Below are 18,202 nucleotides of genomic sequence, written 5' to 3' on the forward strand. Positions count from 1 at the left end.
TTCAACAGCCACACAGTTCTCGAAAACTCCCCCGTCCGGAGATGAACTCGTCCAGTCCACGTTGGCGCCATCTGTCCATTTCAACGTCCCATTCTTGAATGGAAAGATGGCGAAAATGTTGAAACAGTAGTGAGACACATAGTAGCAATATTCAGAAAATGACAGCAAAGTCTATAAATGACTCAAAACATACATACGACATTAGATAGCATTCTGATCCCTCTCATCATCTGCAAATGATACATCCAAGGAATCCTCAAGATATTCAAACTATCAATACCACCGAAAAATGTACACGACTTATTGTCGGCGGTGAAAACGTCTTGAGGGCTACAAACGTAACGGAAAAGCTGAGTGCCATCATCGTCAGAAGAAAACACCTGATGACTTAAGGAAAGTCGTACCTTAATTCACACTTATCGTGGCGTCGTATCTGGTAGAATGTATGTTGGGCTCGAAACCTCGAGGTCCCGAGTTCGTTCGCCCCCGACGTTGTGCTCTTGGAAAGGCACTTTACGCGACCTTCCTCACATCACCCAGGTGTAATAATGGGTACCTGACTTCGGTCAGGGAGGTAAAATTCTACCTTTACCTTCTGTCTGTACTTTTAAAATAAGTACTAACAGTGCCACATTGTCTACTTCTGTCCCAAAGACAAAAAGGACGTACCTGCTGATTGGTGTTCAGACCTATCCAATAGCTCCCGGCATCATTCCCCATCATCTCCATCAGGAAGTCGTTCTCCTGGCTACCGGAAATGGAGGCCAGGTGTGACCCGAAGGACTGGCACGCTTCCTCCGCTGCGCTCCAGGAAAATAGCTCTCCGGGAATCGGGAGGTAGCTGGCGCCGTTGGAGGACGTCCACTCCGGGGCTTTGAAACACAAAAGGACAAGACTAAATTAAAAATAATAATAATAGTGATAATGAAGATGTCGGGTGTATTTGTAGCCAGTAGGTACCCAATATTTGAGGAATGAGGCTGATTAACGTGGTCGAGGCGTCTCCTTGAGCATGGGACCCCCGTCGAAGCTCCCATCATTACTTTAAAATGTTACAAGGTATATATAATTTGAACCAAACTGATCACATGCACTTGTAGTATTGTGATGAATAACAATGTTCGCATTTTTGCCTTTTTAAAGATTTGGCCTTGGGATTATCGTTACCAGTATATTCTGTGACACTGAAGGTTGCAGCGCAGGGCCTCGGTCTTGTACCCTTGACATTCTAAAAAAGCACGTTTTGTGAACACGTGCAATTCAGAAATCACACTCAATGAACGTACCCCTCGAGACCAAACACTTTCACGGTTGATTGTCCGTAAAATGCCAGGAAATCATCAGCACTTTTCCGATTCTTCTCGATGACAGGAAGGTCATCGCTTTTATCATGGGATAGCTTTTAAAATAACACCCCTGGTCAGATTGGGGAAACCAATCCTTTTAAAAGTTGAACACGGATGGACAGAAATTGCACCCTTAGATAGTGGACATAGTTGGTCACTTAGCGAAGCACTGGCATTTCAATTCTTTTGGATGACAGCGAGCTTGCATATGATGGAGTAGCTTTCAAAATAACACCCCTGGTGGAAACAAGTCATCTTAAAGTGCTATAAATTAAGGGAAATTGTACTCTTAAGATGGCTCAGATAGCCTGTCATTAACGATAGATAGCCTGTTATTAACGTCATAAAGGATGGATGGAGTGATTGATGTTCTCTGGTGACCCAAAAGTGTCAAGAGAGTTGAAAAATCTTATAATTTACAATTTAATAGGTTCGCGTCACGACACGCATATGGGCCGGTTTTAAACTTGCCATCCATTTTTTTAAACGGGAAAGCCGAAAATTGTTGAAGTAAAATTGCGAGGATGAAGATGCAGTTGGTGAATTCGATATGCTTTTGTAACTATTACCGGACGGCACAGTTACCAATAATGCAGACATGAAGAGATGTTCTCTCTGGTGATCCAAAAGTGTCTAGAGAATCTTATGATTTACAGTTTAATAGGGTTGCGTCACGACAAGGATATCTATGAGCCGGTTTTCAACTTGTCACCCAGTTTCCCACTGGAAAGCCGAAAATTGTTCTAGTGAAATAATGAGGATGAAGCTGCAGTTGGTGAATTCGATATGCTTTTGTAACTATTACCGGAAGAGTTGTCACGTCAGATATAGGTGACATTCTTGTTTTCTTAATTTTACGCTGGAAAGCGGTATAAATCATTGAAGTGATAAATTCGACCTTCCATTGTTTTCTCATCAATAAATTAAGACATAATGGAGTCGCGTCGAGTATTGATAGATGAGCATGAAAGAGTTTTAAATGTTTTTTGGACATATGGATGACGTCATCAGGTTTTGTTGCCTCTAACGTCATGTTTTTCTATGAGAAAATATTACACCATGACGAAATGTGGCTTAAGCTAAGGGCACAATCTTAGGGTACGTGCAATTTGTCCGTACGTTTTATGGGAGGCCACGTCCGCCAAGTATTTCTGAAAACGTTCAAGCTGTGCAGGGCAGGCGCGTCGCCCGTACCGCAGACCGATGGCACACAAAGTTTTGCCTGCAAGTAAAGTTCTTCATCGTGTCTGCATGCTCCAAAATCCGTCGGATGCCCTTCGAGTCCGTACGGTAGCGGTATTACCACTTACGGATCCAAAAATATTGCTCACATTTTGTAACGTAGATATAGCACGTACTTGCACGTGCGGCGGGTTGTGTCCTTAGCTTTACTTACCTCGACATGTCTTGTTGTCAGGATTTAAGGTGAACCCCAGCTCACAGGAGCATTCCGCCGGTCCGCGGACGATGGGGTTGGTGCAGATATGTTCGCACCCGTGGTTATCTTGTGCACACTCATCAAGGTCTGGGATAACATCGCAATTTTATTAGATATTATAGTTGATATAGTTTATTGCAAATTTTTGCCCGTGGGCTAATTGCAGGTAACCTGGAATGGTACATACAATGCAAGCAATATACAAGAGTCCACAGAACTCTAAAAGCTAACTATCTGGGTTGTTGGGTTGGTCGACTTATTTTTCGGAGAAAGTGAAAGACTAAAGATCCCACATTTTCTAAGTGTGGCTTTATATGGTCCCTTCTTTTAGAAACGCACTGACAAAATAACGCCTGAAAACCAAAACTACTTCTTTCGTCTTAACATGAAAACGCGAGGTATTGAATTTGAAGGCACATTTGTCTCAGAAAGATCAAGGAAGTTGGAATTTTTCACCCCCCCCCCCCCTTGGAAAAATTAATGTAAAGCATCATTTCTATGGATGATAATATTCATTATCACTGCAAAAGGAAATACATTGTCCAAACTTGCATGGACCCAAGAACATTTCTTAAGAGCCTATGGCCTATAGCTAACATGCTAAAAAGTTTGAAAATGTATATTGGATTGTCCCATAGCACAATACAAGAAAGTTCTTGTATTGTGGACTTTGGGACTGTAATCTTACGTGTGTAACATGATATGACGTACCTACGACTGGTCGATAGTCCACACAACCGGAGCATGTGCAGTGTGCCGAAGTTTTGCCACAGTATCCACCAGTGGAACAGCACGGTAAGTCGTTGATGGTGCCAGTAGGGTCGCATTCAGAGCGCTTGCCGTCAGGAAGGGCAAAACTGGGGCCACATCGCAAAGGGTTGTCATTGGGGTCCAGCCTTCTTCTTGGCCAACCTAGCAGCAGTGTGGATGTATGAAAAATTAAACTATATTTAAATTCTCCCTAAAATAATTTCATCACCTTGTTAGGTCATAGGATATTGGGGTTTTCTTTTACACAATCAGTTGGTAGGCAACGAAACGACTCAGCAGGTAACATTAACAGGTTGTTGAAATTACAGTTTAACTAGTTCAATAATGACTTCAACCAACACAGATGAACTTTCAAGATAAGTACATTGCATGTTAAGTATTGTTTTATTGAATGGTTTATTGCACGTTTCTATGGACAGAAAACAACCCATTTCTATTCAAAGTCTTTCGACCTCATCATGAACTTCGAGTGCTTCAGAGAGACACCGCCTCTAGCCATGCGGCGGTAGCCAATTTGGTGCGACTTAACGTCCCGGTACTATATATATGCAGCTTGTATTAATTGTTCAAAGCTGCTGTGTTACGCCTAAGGGTGTTTCACTGGTTAAATAAAGAAAAGCAAATAAATATTCAAACAACAGCAGACGTACGTTCTGCATGAACAGAAGAAAAAAACTCCTTACCGAATTCTTTCGGCCTCATCATGATCCTCGAGTGTTTCAGAGAGACACCGCCTTTCCACGGTATCCAGTTCATACCCCTGGCCTAGCGCGACCTAACATTCCAGTACTATGTAGATTGTATGCAGTTTACTGTTAAAAGCTGGTGTGTTACTGGTTATGTGAAGAAAAACAAACAAAAAGACACGTGAATTTCGTATGAACAGAGAAAGAAACTCCTTACCGAAGTCTTTTGGTCTCATCATGATCCTTGAGTGCTTCAGAGAGACACCACCTTTCCACGGTATCCAGTTCATACCCCTGGCCTAGCGCGACCTAACATTCCAGTACTTTGCAGATTGTATGCAGTTTTAATGTTAAAAGCTGGTGTGTTACTGGCTATGTTAAGAAAAAAAAAACACGTGAATTTTGCATGAACAGAGCAACTCCTTACCAAAGTCTTTCGGTCTCATCATGATCCTCGAGTGCTTCAGAGAGACACCGCCCTTCCACGGCAGCCAGTTCATCCCCTTGGCCTAGCGCGACCTAACATTAGTAACCAGTACTTTGCAGATTGTATGCAGTTTTACTGATAAAAGCTGGTGTGTTACTGGCTATGTGAAGAAAAAACAAACAAAAACAGACGTGAATTTCGCATGAACAGAAAAAGAAACTTCTTACCGAAGTCTGTCGGCCTCATCATGATCCTCGAGTGTTTCAGAGAGACAAAGCCCTTCCACGGCAGCCAGTTCATCCCCCTGGCGCGACACGTCTCGGTGCTGAAGCCGGGGTTGCTGGTGGAGTTGCAGGCGGTTTTATACTCCCCGTTCAAGTACACCTCGCCACAACCATCAGCGTACCACCAGCCCCCGCTTCCAAAGCTGGTCATCAGGAGACAAAGAAACAGGTTTGTAGCTGTCCTCATCTTTAAAGTCTTTCCGTTTCTGCTATTTAGATATCTCATGTATGTTTGTGTACAAAATCTGTATTTTCGTAGAAAGTAAGCGTAAAAATCTAAAAGTGGTTATGCACAGACTTATAGAAGAGCAACAGCAAAATGGCCACCTTAGATGACGAACGGTAAGAGCCTATACACCGTAGATTCGACTCGTAGAGTATGTAACGTTATATTGTTTTTTGTATTGATGTTCAGTGATAATGCTTTTGAAAGAAGCTAACGTATGAATCTTAACAGTGAAGAATATTTGTGAGATGGGTTTGCTATAAAAGGATAAATACCATCTCCTGACAGCAACAGAGGCGGCGGCTGGAAATTTCGTGGGGGGGGGTCGAACTTTTACTGACAGAAAAAGTTTTAAAATTTGAAATCTTGACCCTCTAAAACGCCATTTCCTGCGTTTTAATGGGCAAATTTTGCTGCCAGGCTAGGCTAAGTTTGATGGCAATTCTGTTAGAAAAACACAAATAAACAAGGCTCCAGCTTGATTTTTTTGTCCCCCCCCCACATATTTTCCGGGGGGGCGCCTCCCCCCTGCCATCTCCCCCCCCCCCCCTGTGCCGCCGCCACTGAGCACCGATCCTTCAAGTACGAGGACCTCGCTGTGACCTAGAATTTGACAAATAGCTCTAGTATTCCATAGAAGAATACTAGAATTCACGGTTTCTGTGTTTTCTAGAATTCTAGAATACTAGAATTCACGGTTTCTGTGTTTTTTCTCACTATGTGGCGCAGTTGTTGCCATTCCCGTCGTTGTCCTGGTCCTGAGTGGTGAACATGGCGCCGTTTGCGTTGTACCGCCCGTTGTTGTCCGGACTCGTGATGCCGTCACCGGCGGTACCAGAGTAACCAGAGACCGACAGTCTGGAGCAACATACATTCAATAACCAGGATTTTATTTTTCTCACAATGTGGCGCAGATGTTGCCGTTCCCGTCGTTGTCCTGGTCCTGGGTGGTGAACATGGCGCCGTCTGAGCTGTACCGCCCGTCGTTGTCTGGCCTCGTGATGCCGTCACCGGCGGTACCGGAGTAACCGGAGACCGATAGTCTGGAGTAATAAACTTTAATTAATCAGATACTAATGTTCTTTCGGCACATCCAGGGAGTACTTACAGTCAAACCTGCCCGAGCGACCACCTCTTCTCAGCGACCACCTGGCCATTTCGACCGCTTTTTCTCGGTCCCGATTTTTTTCCCATTGACGTAAGCATTAAGCGACCTTTTCTCAACGACCACCTGGCCAACGCGACCGCGACCGGCCCAAATTGGGACCCATAACGACCGCATCATTTTCAAAATTGAGCTTTTCATCGATTTTTGATGATAACTAGCGCAATTTTGTGCCGAAATCGGCCAGTTTGCGTCGGATTTTGACTGCCATTACGATATTATGATGGCGGCGGTCAATGGGTAGGTCAATTGGGCAGTCTACTATAATATGAAAGAAAATTTCGGTGTAAGAAAATCCGAGTTTAGTTGTTACAGAAGTTTAAAAAAAATTAAGTTAAGAAAGATCTATGTAGCTCATACCTATCTAAGAAAAATCTGTGTGTGTGCTTTTGTCCAACTGTACTGTACGTTCACCCGTGGGTAAGTACGCTAACGGGACGTACCGGGCATCGAATTCGAAAGGTGCACCGTAGTTATTTCAGATACGGCGATCAAGAACACAGCGACGCATAATGGCTCGTATGGTAACTGACAGCATCAAAGTTCCCTTACTGTCTAAAAAGTTAGTGTACAAATGTTGAGCTTTAAAATACTGTATCTTAAAAAAGCTCGATGAAAGCTTGGGGTTAAATTTAAAATTTACAGTGTGCGTGTTGTATTTGGCATTAAAGACCTTGCTTCTTTGTGTGCGTGCAGTGTGCTTGATATTTGCCATTAAACACAACGGAGACCATTTATACTTTGCTTCGGGCATGTTTTAAGTCGATACTCTTCTCAGCGACCACCTGTCCAAATGGACCTTTTTCCGGTCCCCCGGGAAGTCGTCTTGGGCAGGTTAGACTGTACTTTGTTTCGTTTCGATGTCTATCAGACACGCTGGATTACGAAGGCAGTCTGGATAAAAAAATCAGCTCCAGTCATGAACAGAGACGAGGGGGAGGGGGGGGGTACAAGCTGATCCACGTTTGGGACGGCATTCTTGCTGCTGCAGCGCCACCTACATCGGCTATAAGTAGCAACAAGAAGTAGTTTCCAGTCATTCTACCCTGATGATGGTGTCTGATAGACATCAAAACGTTGGAAGTAAGTACTCCCTGGTTGTGTCTAAAGAACCTGACTATATGAATAATTGTCAATCTGGTGAAGTTAAGTAACGAATGAATAAATTCGTACGATTTACCGGTGGCATCAGATAGTATCAAAGCCTCCAAAGTAATGTAGCCGGCCAAAGGGTGTCAACGGCCACGCCGAGAGTATTAAGCTTGTAAAGTCTGGAAGCGTGCACGTGTGTATGTGAGCATTAATGTGACCGCTGCAATTGCAATGGCTCAAATTTGGAAAGTTGGTAAAATATTTGGCTTGCAGTCGGTAGGTCGTGAGTTCGATCACCGGTCGAGTCATACTCTATACTTAGTATAGTATAGGTTTAAAGACTTTAGAAATGTTATATGTTGCTTTCTCTGCTGACAACTCAGAATTTGGGAAGGATGGAACACACACCACTACCAGTGGACTAACCCCCTACTGCAGTGACTGCACAAAGATGTGTGGCCCAGGGCTGCTGAAACAGAAATTTGCGCCGCTCGAGTTGATCTGAGAAGGACAAATTTTAAATGTCCTACAGTAATGTATCTTGGGTTGTTGCTACAATGAAAATCGGAATCTGCATCACATTTCTTAGTAATACGATAGGTCAAGATTCAAACATTGACCTATATGTACATCTGTATCTGTATCTATATAGTAGAAACGCCATTCGGCGTAACACACCAGCTTCGCAGGCACGCGGTGCGGCAGCAGCTGGTTATACTACACTGAACGATCCGTCACACCTAACTTTTGCACATCTATATCTGCAAGCGTTCTTTAAAACTATGCAGAGAAGATGCCCCTACTGTGCTTGGTGATAACAAATTCCAATCTACGATAGTTCTGGTAAAATACGAATTTTTGAACCCATCAATCCTACCTTGGAAACTCTGGTTTAAGAATAGTTGAAGAGGCATTAAGTTGAGAGTGTCACTGACGAAGGATGGTGGGTTCTATCCGTCTGGCCGTTTCCAAAACCATATCCAGTTGCTTGAGTAACTACTTTTTGGCGGCATTAAAGTAAAATTTTAAAGGTAGAATGTAGCTAACCTGTACTTGTCCGCGGCGCTCGCCACGCTAAAGCTGCTGTACTCCGCATAGGCTGTGGACCCGTCCCAGTCGGCCAGGTCCACCCGGAGAGTGTATCCTTTCTGCACAACAGACATGTAACTTTACGTAACGCTAGTTCACCTTTACCTGCGGTGGAACCTTTATACGTTGTATATAAGACACGTTGACACGTAACCTACTCGATATATTGTAAGTATACATCATATAAAACTTACAAGGGGGTAGACATCCAAGTAAACAATATGTATAAACGAATCAATCTCTACAAGTATGTCTATGTTTTTTAAAGTTTTATTGAGAGAGAGAGAGAGAGAGAGAGAGAGAGAGTGAGAGAGAGAGAGAGAGAGAGAGAGAGAGACAGAGAGAGACAGACAGAAAGAGACAGAGAGAGACGGAGAGATATAGCAGAGAGAAAGAGAGAGAGAGAAAGGTAGACAGAGAGAGCGAGAGAGAGCGAGAGAGAGAGGGATACAGATAGGCAGAGACAAAGACAGAGAGACAGAGACAGAGAAACAGAAAGACAGAGAGAGAGAGAGAGAGAGAGAGAGAGAGAGAGAGAGAGAGAAAGACAGAGAAAGACAGACAAGCAGAGACAGTGGAGAGATAGACAATGATGTTTGTAGAACTTACCTGAGAAGTCATCCGGTGTAGTTTGTCCAGCCCGAGCCAGAATTCCCCCGTCAGGTCGCCGAACCCCAGTTCGTACTCGGACCAGGTTCTGGTCACAAAGTCCACCGAGCCGGTCGTTCTTCTCTGGATCACCGTCCATCCAGCTAGCGGTAACATCAACAACTTAAATCTTCCTATACGTCCATTCCAAACGCTCTCATGACAACTCATTTCTCAAACAGATTCAACTTAATTTATTAGCTCTTATTTTATACCTGTAAACTTTACCAAAAATGTATCATTGAAGTGTGGAAAAGTCAGCATCTTACAGCTTTTCGAAATCTACGACAAGGTACTCGTATACTTGATGAATAAGTTGATACGAAGCTAACAAAGGGCACCTTGTGCGACATCATACTTAAAACATGACTACGATAATGACTAAACGCGGACATTTTCTAAAGCCTAATCGTTACCTGAAACTTGGAAGACCTCCACTTCACACAGCGAAAGGATCCTATCACTCCCGGGTAGGTGCACTCCGACGTACCTTCCCCGTATCCCTCCGCAAGCGATTGTCATTTCTGTCTGCCCCGCGGCGAAGCTATGCTCAACTATAAGGGGAAAGGAAGTTGATAATTGTGACGAAAATTGTGGCTTTTTCATTAACGAAGTCCGTGAAAATGAAGTTTATTACATATTATCATATAGCCAGGCGACGTCGACCATCCAGAAGGTCCCATTGTATGTTGGGTATGACGCAGTAACACATAGAATTGTTGCGAACCAGAAGTGAAATGAACATCTAGCCTATTCTACGTCTCAAACAAAGTTTTGAAAAAACGGAAACAAGCAGAAGAAGCGATACACAAGAAATTGACCAATCAGAATGAGGGATATACACGCAGGCAAGGGCGAGAGTCAAAATGGCGAAGCTGTTCAAACTCGTCGGACGTGTAGTATTCGATCACAGACAGTGGCGCTTGGCTGGTACAGGGAGTGTTGGTGCATCAGATTTTATCGCTTGGCCATGCATGTTAGGGGACAGAAAGAGCAACAGTATGGCCGGGCCAGCAAAGAAAAAAGGCCAGGCGAACAAAAACCTGCGACTCCGAAGCTAGCAAATGCACTATTGGAAGTCATCATGGCTGTGTTGATGAAAGCGGTTCTTCAAGCAACTAGATATAATTTTGGAAACGGTCAGACGTTTCTGATCAGATGGCATCCATCGTCTTTCGTCAGTGACACTGAAGTGATCTGGGAGAAAGTGGTCTTATGTACCCCAACTATGAATGCAAACGAGCTGGATACAATTTTGGACGTCCAATAGGAAACAAGGTAAGACGAAGTCAAGCTGAAGACAGTCACGTACTTAATACATCATGGCACTGACATGAAGTATGTGACATGTATAACCAACACATCAGTGTCACATGAAACTTTTAAATATTTGGGTCACGAATTGTTAGCGAAAGCTATAATTAAGCGACACAAGCAAGCCATTTCATTAACAAGGCAAGCTTTGAATATGATTCCCCCTTACTTGATGATATTCCGTAAAGCTGTAGCTCTGTGAGCCTTGGCTGATGACCAGAGTGCGTCCGAGTGACCACAAACCGCCAAAAACGCGCTGTTCCCTGGAACTCGCCAAACTCCTGGCGACGCGACGTTCCTCCCTGCACGTTAGCGAAGGACCCGACATCCTCCCATGTGTACGGACTCCCAACCTGCGACTGCTGCAAGCTGAAGGCTGCGATGTCATGGACGGTGTTCCCGTAGTTGTTGACTGCGATGCGGGTCAGAGTCTGAGGCGCTGAGAGGTCCAGAACGATGTACCAGTTGTTGTAGTATATGCCCGTGCCCTGGGGGTTCCAGTAGGTTCCAGTGTTCCCATCCAATGTTTTTGTGGCATCATACGTCACTCCGTTGGAGACATACGGTGTGCCGGCGGAGTCTACAACCCACGACGACTTCCCTGTCAGCCATGCACCTGGGGAAGAGGACGCAAGGACGCTTAGTTTTTCAAGGAAACGTAACCCGCCCAGTCACCCACCGCTTTTTCTCGGTAACTCTTTATGCAAGTATCCCTAAATGCGTTATTTTAAAGACAACAGATAAAGGTCACCCCTCGGATAAACTTTTCTATAGTTGTATGTATGTATGTATGTATGTATGTATGTATGTATGTATGTATGAATGAATGAATGTAAGGATGAAATTCAATTGTTTGAAAAGGTGTAGTCACCTCCACACGTCGGGCTGGATAGGATGATACTCCACACAGTATGATGATTCTGGGAAAGAATATCAGGTAGTATATGGTTGTAAACTTTGAATTGCTGCAGAGAATATTCAAACATCGACGTGTGTGTGTGTGCTCGGGTGTCGTAGCACTTAATGATACATACTATTGGATATATGCTTTTCTATTACGTATGTATGTGCATGTATGTATGTATGTATGTATGTATGTATGTATGTATGTATGTGTAGATGAAGTTTCATTTTAGAAAAGAAATGTATTCACCTCCACACGTCGGGCTGGATAGGATGTTGGTATCACTGCTGACGTGAAGCCTGAAGGGGTTGATCCTCCCCTGACAGCAGTCCGCCCTGTTGACGATGGTGACGTGGCTGATGGCCCGGGAGCTCTGTAGGTCCACGTACCACCACGGGTCTGCGGTACCAGGATTTAACGTGTGGGTGCAGCCGTCGTTCAGTAGGTTCCCGCCTCGGTTGCCGTCCACGGCGTTACTCGAATCATGGCTGGTACTCGACTGCTGAGTTGGTTTACCCAGTGCTATATTCACGTCTGGAAAAAAAGACAGAAGTCTTAGAAGAGAAAATTCAGACCTTACGTACATTTGATGTTTTGAAACATTTTAGGCATGCCAACGACATACACACTGTGTACACATTACTTATTGTTTCGCCACATCGGTAGTTGGCTACAGTCCTTTCGCCACATGACAAGTCGTTTCGCCAGATGGCACAAGTCATTTCGCCACATTGCACAAGTCATCTCGCCACATGTGAACATGAGAATTCTCTCTAGTAGGTAGCGTAATAGTAGAAATTGTATTCATACTATCACTTACGTATAATAGAGAATTCATAGATTGCAATAATTGAAAATTAGCGCGCGTGGATGCCATCCATAAAGTTAAGGCAATGTGGCCTTATAAAACAAAATAATAATATGAACTTTATTGCTCGACACTTGTACATGGTACAAAGTATGGCAAAGACTGATACACAAAGTAAAAAAAACAACAACAGGTGTATAGAATAAGACATAACAAGAAGGGCTAACACAAGTCTTTGATATAGTGTTACAATCAAGTCATGAGTTTCATTACTCTTTCTAATAGCAAAGCAGTCTTTGATATATTTGTCTATCTTTGCATTATGGGAGTTGTGGCATCTAAAGATATATACAAATCTGTCTGTAGCATCGAGTCTCGTGAAATCTGCTGTAACAAATAAACCCTTGTTGATTCATCACAGGAAAAGTAACTCATTGTTCGCACCTCCCTCCAGTTCGTTATAGCAGTAGACCTCGAAGGGCGGTTCTCCCACGGTGTACACCCCGCTCTTGTTGATGTTGTTGTCCCAAACATCCAGGCAGTCCCTGGCCCCTGGAGCAGAATTTACATATGAATTTTTTTATTATGTCTAGAAACACAATATTTACAGTATCCTTTTAAAGATATTAAAGTATAAAGTATATAAAGTCATCCTTCAAGGAACTGTAAACGGAGCTAGGAGAAGGGGAAGGCAGAAGAAAAATGGGCAAACAACATTATGGAATGGACGGGAAAGAGCTTTGCAGAGTCCCTCCCGCTGACGCAGGACCGAATGGGATGGAGGAACCTGATTCACAGCGTCACCATGCAGCGCCCCCACGACCAGGGAATACTGGGTTAAGGGACCAATGTACAAGGTACAAGGTTTAAAGATATATGGGTATTGGCCAGTATTTATATAGACCGTTTTTACTAGTATTATATTCATATAGACGGATAGATGTAGAAAGAATTCTAGAAAAGATAGATGACATTTTGCCAAAGATAATTGAATTTTTGTGTAAATTTGACAAGAAAAGTTGCTGTAGTTTAAAAGATTAGCCTCTGTTATTGACCGTTAAATAATATGTACCAGTACCTTCAAAATGAGCATACAAAAAAGGACATAGACGTTCTTGGATGCGTGAGAAAAATATGACCAGCAAATAATTTCACGGCTACATAAGACACACAGAAGTCAAGAGTAGTATTTGACCTCACCGACCGAAAGCAGGTACCCATACTGACACATCCTCTACCGTGAAGTGAGAAAGGTTGTTTAAAGTGTCTTTCCCAAGGGCCTAACGTCGGGGGCACGGCGAGCATCGAACTCGGGACCCCTCGATTCCGAGCCCATTTACGCCACACACGATGCCACGATTGAAGCATGAAGCGTTTGCGATCTTACAATAATCGTATTACGTATGTGACCGAGAGCTTACCTTCCACATCCGTGATAGCCATAGACACGTAAACGAGAAGACCAATCAGAAGACCTAACTTCGCCCTCATGTTGGCGGACCGATGCCGCTCCTCCGAACGTCGAAACTGAAAACGCGATCGTTAAAACAGATTACACCTTTTATACTGTCCAACCTACCTTCCTGACAAAGTCTACTCACACCCTTTGTCGCTTGTATGTAATTTCCAGGGCTCTTGGGAAACCGGTAGGACATGATATAGCCATCACAAGAACTCATCCATCACAAGGCTCTATAGTAAGTTTGACGTAGGCGCATTAAACCGCGCTATGATAGCGTCACCATTCTGTCAATATGTCTGGGGAAAATTTGTCATTGTCACGTACTGTTTTACGTATATCTATATACTATTAGGTAGCTGGGTGAATAATTAATAAGGTGGTTACAAAAGTGTGAATTGCACTGGACATTTTAGTTTCTTCTAGATATGACATCATTTCATAACAGGATACCATACTTGAAATGTTCCGTGACCTAAATTCAGAGTTTGACCAAATATTTGATATTATAGCTATGTATACAGCTATTTGTACAACATTTTCACCTCGTAGGCTAACGATCTAATTCGGGGCTCGGTCGGGCTGTTTGCGAGAACGAAAATAGAAAAGTATACGTGAAAATATACACAAACAATGTCAACTATTCTCTTTCAGTTTTGTAGTTTTGTGTCTTTTTTAACATACTTTAACTTCCAGAAAGCTGCCCGACCGGGCCCCGGTTTGAAATGTGACGTAGGCCTTACGCATGCTTACTGGACAGTGCCAGAGTCTTAATTTGGATTTGTGATACCTTAACTTTATAATGGGGATATCATGAAAAACGTACACGTATGAATGAAAATACAACAAAACACACGAAGTGAAAAGCAAATGAAATTCACAAAGCGCCCTGTCCACTCGCGCGTCCAGGTCGCCAACGTACCACAGATTCAGGTAACCGCTTTAGAACAAACGAGTGGCTACATACGAGCGATCGTGATGATGTCACGGTGACGCAGTGGTAGGCAAAAAGCAGGTGTTTGGCAAAAGATTGATTTACATATCAGCCAGTAATTTGATCTGATAATCCAAATACAAATTTTTTTATCCAAAAAGTGTTGTAACCAGCCGTCAAATACCCCGGATATAAACAACAGCGTTTGCTTGTATACACCTTTCTCACGCGGCGGCCATGATAGATCTAAAACGAGTTCAATGTGGCAAACAAAAGGCTGTCCATCATAATGAGCAGTTCGACCAATGGTAGCCTGCCAATTAGGAAATCGACCAATAAGTGAATGGCTGCAAATTCGTTAAAAATTTGCATTATTATGTTTTTATTTTGCATCTCTTAATGGAATATGGGGTCAGTCTACACTACTCTAAATTGCTACATTTTTCGGTGCATAACACTTCTTGTAATATTTATTATTCCATCTTATATCATGAAAATTTGTGTGGTTTGGGGGAAAACTAAATGGGACCTGATTTTAGAAATAAGTTTTGTCTGTTTGCCTCATTGACCTCTTCTTGGATCTATCATGGCCGCCGCGTGAGAAAGGTGTATTGTCTGATGCATAGAGAAGGTTGTCTGGTATTCTGAGATAAGGTCGTCTAGTGTTGTCTACTATGTCGCTATGCAAATCAACGCAGGGTATCAGTTGTCTCTTCACCCATAAAACCATTTTTACCTCTGTCTACTCAGTCATTATATAAACCCGTCATTGACTACAGTAGTTCAGTCAGTGACGACTCTGAATCCGTTTGGATCTGTGTCTCACTGTAAACATTGCACCGACTCTGAAACCGTGAGGACCTGTGTGGCCATGCAGTTCGTTGGAGCGTCAGCGCAATCTCGGTAAGTACGGATCGTGACTGCATTTTCTAGAATACCTAGATGTCATATAGAGATGTAAATTGGGATAGTCGAAAATTGATTTTCCCCCACCCAACAGCATAATGCTGAAAACTCATTCGATTTAGTAACGCTAGTGTATTTCTGCGACGCACATTGATGACCTCCATGCGTTCTATGTTTGTTATAATGGGGACGTAGATATTGTAGACAATTGAATCTCTACAGTTGGACAAGTCGTGAGATTTACTGCCGGAAATTTCCAGCTAGAAGCACAGCTAGAGTGGACTTACAGATCAACTCTCATGCTCGATACAAATACCGGAACACCGATTGAACAAGTTAACGTCACATACAAATGTCACTATGTCAAACATGTTTAGATCATTCATATGGTAAGATAGCTTGTAATGGTATGTTAACATAAATTTGTCACTACACAACTTCTGTTCAATCAACTTTACGAATTGTTTATTTTTTGCGGTATATTCCTGCAGGATGACCATGGCAGACACAGTTGTACCCCACGTAAAAGAAGAGGAACGGATTTGAACGGACTTCTCCGCGTGCACACAGGTGTAGTGAGTGTGGCAAGGAGTTCCGTTACCCGAGTCAACTAAAGACCCATATGCGGACCCACACAGGAGAGAAACCGTACGTGTGTGGGACGTGCGACAAGGCCTTCGGTCAGCTAACGACCCTGACGACTCACATGCGGACCCACACCGGGGAGAAACCGTACATGTGCGGGGAGTGCAACTCACAGTTTACTCAGCTGTCTCATCTGAAGGCACACATGCGGTCTCACACAGGTGAGAAACCGTACCCGTGTGAGCAATGTGGCAAACGTTTCGGCCAGCCAGCTCATCTTATGACTCACATGCGAACTCACACAGGGGAGAAACCGTACATGTGTGTGAAATGCGGCAAGAAGTTCAGCAGGTCACATGACCTTAAGGAGCATATTCGGACTCACACTGGGGAGAAACCTCACCAGTGTAAGGAGTGCAGCAGACGGTTCACCAGGTTGGGTGATCTGAAGGCTCATGTGAGAACTCACACAGGTGAAAAACCCTACAGGTGTGAGAAGTGCTGCAAGCAGTTCAGTAGAAGTGTTGAACTAAATACACACATGAGAACTCACACTGGGGAGACGCCCTACACGTGCGAGGACTGCGGCATGCAGTTCAATAAACTGCGTCGTCTGAAAGAGCACATACGGACTCACACTGGCGAGAAACCGTACAAATGCGAGGTATGCAGCAGACAATTCAGTGTCCCGAGAACCCTGAAGAGGCACATGATGACCCACACCGGTGAGAGACCGTACGTGTGTGAATATTGCAACAAAAGGTGTCGTCAGTTAGCTGAACTGAAGATTCACATGCGGATACACACCGGCGAGCAACCCTACAGGTGTGAAGAGTGCGGCAAGCAGTTCAGCGAGCTGGGTAATCTAAAGAGACACATGAGAATACACACAGGTGAGAAACCGTATCTGTGTAGTGACTGCGGCAAGCGGTTCGAGAGGATTGATCACCTGAAGAGTCACATGCGGACTCACACACATGTGTGAAGACTGTGATAGGTATGGCCACAGATTGGTAAGCAAAGACAAGGACACTATGAAACGGAGGATTGTACCTTCCTTAATGTCATTTCTGAAGTTCTGTTTAATGGTAATCTAACCATCATGTACGAAAAAGACTCCTGTTTTGCTATTTGAGGATAAAAAGTAAATGAGTCGATTTCTGCTTTATACAGATAACCAAATGCCTTGTACAGGTTTCCACTTTGACAGAATTGCATGGCTTTTGTAAATGAAACGTAGTTAACTTGCTTCATGTACATATGTATTTGTATCTTTCAATGTTAAATAGTCACATTGTGTTTGACACATCTCTGTAAATATACAAGATCATTAGCGTCTACAATAAGTTGTACCAAAAATGTGCGACAGAAATACATTATGTACATTCAAGCCAGTATTCTTAATTAGTTTTAAAACATGTTTTCCTTATGTTGGTTTCGTCAATAAATCTCAGGACTTGATCTCTTGTTGTTGTTTTTACTGAACAAGCGCAATGTTGAGTAAGTTCTCTATAGCTCTCTATACTTAAAGGACTATTTAGAACTTACGAACTTACTATCTCTAAGGCACCCTAGGGTCTGCTTGGAGACTTCGTTCTTAACTGCATTGGCCGTTACCAATGGGTTGAACATCTCCACACAAGTCTCCACATCTTCGTCTTCGTCTTGTGTACCCTCTAAAAACCCCTACTGGGGCGTCGCTGAGGGGGGGGGGGGGGGTGGCTTGCGGACTAGGGCAAGGCAGCCAAACCGGCCTTAAAGGCCTCGACTGACGGGGCCTGGGCAGTGTGCCCCGGCAGTCTGTTCCACTCGGCAACCGTCCGAGGGAAAAAACCAACGCCTTATAGCATGTTGATTTGACCCGTGGTGGGCAGTGCTGTAAATTGCGGCGAATGACCGCCAGTATTCGATTCGCTTTACCAGTTGCGTACTTTATATGTGTGTCCCACTTCATGTCATGAGATAGTTGGACACCAAGATATGGGTGGGTTTTGACACTTGTAAGGTTTTCTGAACAAAGAACATATTGAGAAATAATTGGTTTACGTTTGTGGGTTATATGAAGTGTGTGGCACTTAGATGGATTAAAGGACATCTGCCATTGGTTTTGCCAATGGGTC

General features: G+C 43.5%; 4 protein-coding genes across 4 annotated transcripts; 1 reads left to right on the top strand and 3 right to left on the bottom strand.

Moving 5' to 3' along the window:
* Positions 1-300: 300 nt before the first annotated feature.
* On the bottom strand, positions 301-5,213 carry LOC118421928 (versican core protein-like). Its single transcript, XM_035829430.1, has 5 exons — positions 4,896-5,213; positions 3,496-3,696; positions 2,743-2,871; positions 670-872; positions 301-330 (listed from the first exon to the last, which is right to left on the bottom strand). The coding sequence occupies exons 1-5, from the start codon at positions 5,176-5,178 to the stop codon at positions 301-303; spliced, it is 846 nt and encodes a 281-aa protein (XP_035685323.1). The 5' UTR covers positions 5,179-5,213.
* A 681-nt stretch (positions 5,214-5,894) lies between these two features.
* On the bottom strand, positions 5,895-8,598 carry LOC118421929 (angiopoietin-4-like). The gene is made up of 3 exons (XM_035829431.1): positions 8,483-8,598; positions 6,081-6,221; positions 5,895-6,036 (listed from the first exon to the last, which is right to left on the bottom strand). Exons 1-3 carry the CDS (start codon positions 8,596-8,598, stop codon positions 5,895-5,897), a joined length of 399 nt encoding a protein of 132 aa, XP_035685324.1.
* A 1,995-nt stretch (positions 8,599-10,593) lies between these two features.
* LOC118421930 lies at positions 10,594-14,148 on the bottom strand. The gene is made up of 4 exons (XM_035829434.1): positions 13,620-14,148; positions 12,643-12,750; positions 11,640-11,924; positions 10,594-11,102 (listed from the first exon to the last, which is right to left on the bottom strand). Exons 1-4 carry the CDS (start codon positions 13,687-13,689, stop codon positions 10,594-10,596), a joined length of 972 nt encoding a protein of 323 aa, XP_035685327.1. The 5' UTR covers positions 13,690-14,148.
* A 1,034-nt stretch (positions 14,149-15,182) lies between these two features.
* LOC118421012 (endothelial zinc finger protein induced by tumor necrosis factor alpha-like) lies at positions 15,183-17,543 on the top strand. The gene is made up of 2 exons (XM_035828146.1): positions 15,183-15,494; positions 15,989-17,543. Exon 2 carries the CDS (start codon positions 16,120-16,122, stop codon positions 17,065-17,067), a length of 948 nt encoding a protein of 315 aa, XP_035684039.1. The 5' UTR covers positions 15,183-15,494; positions 15,989-16,119; the 3' UTR covers positions 17,068-17,543.
* Positions 17,544-18,202: the final 659 nt, after the last annotated feature.

The sequence above is a fragment of the Branchiostoma floridae genome, chromosome 8 (genome assembly GCF_000003815.2).
Source record: "Branchiostoma floridae strain S238N-H82 chromosome 8, Bfl_VNyyK, whole genome shotgun sequence".
NCBI classification, from domain to species: domain Eukaryota; kingdom Metazoa; phylum Chordata; class Leptocardii; order Amphioxiformes; family Branchiostomatidae; genus Branchiostoma; species Branchiostoma floridae.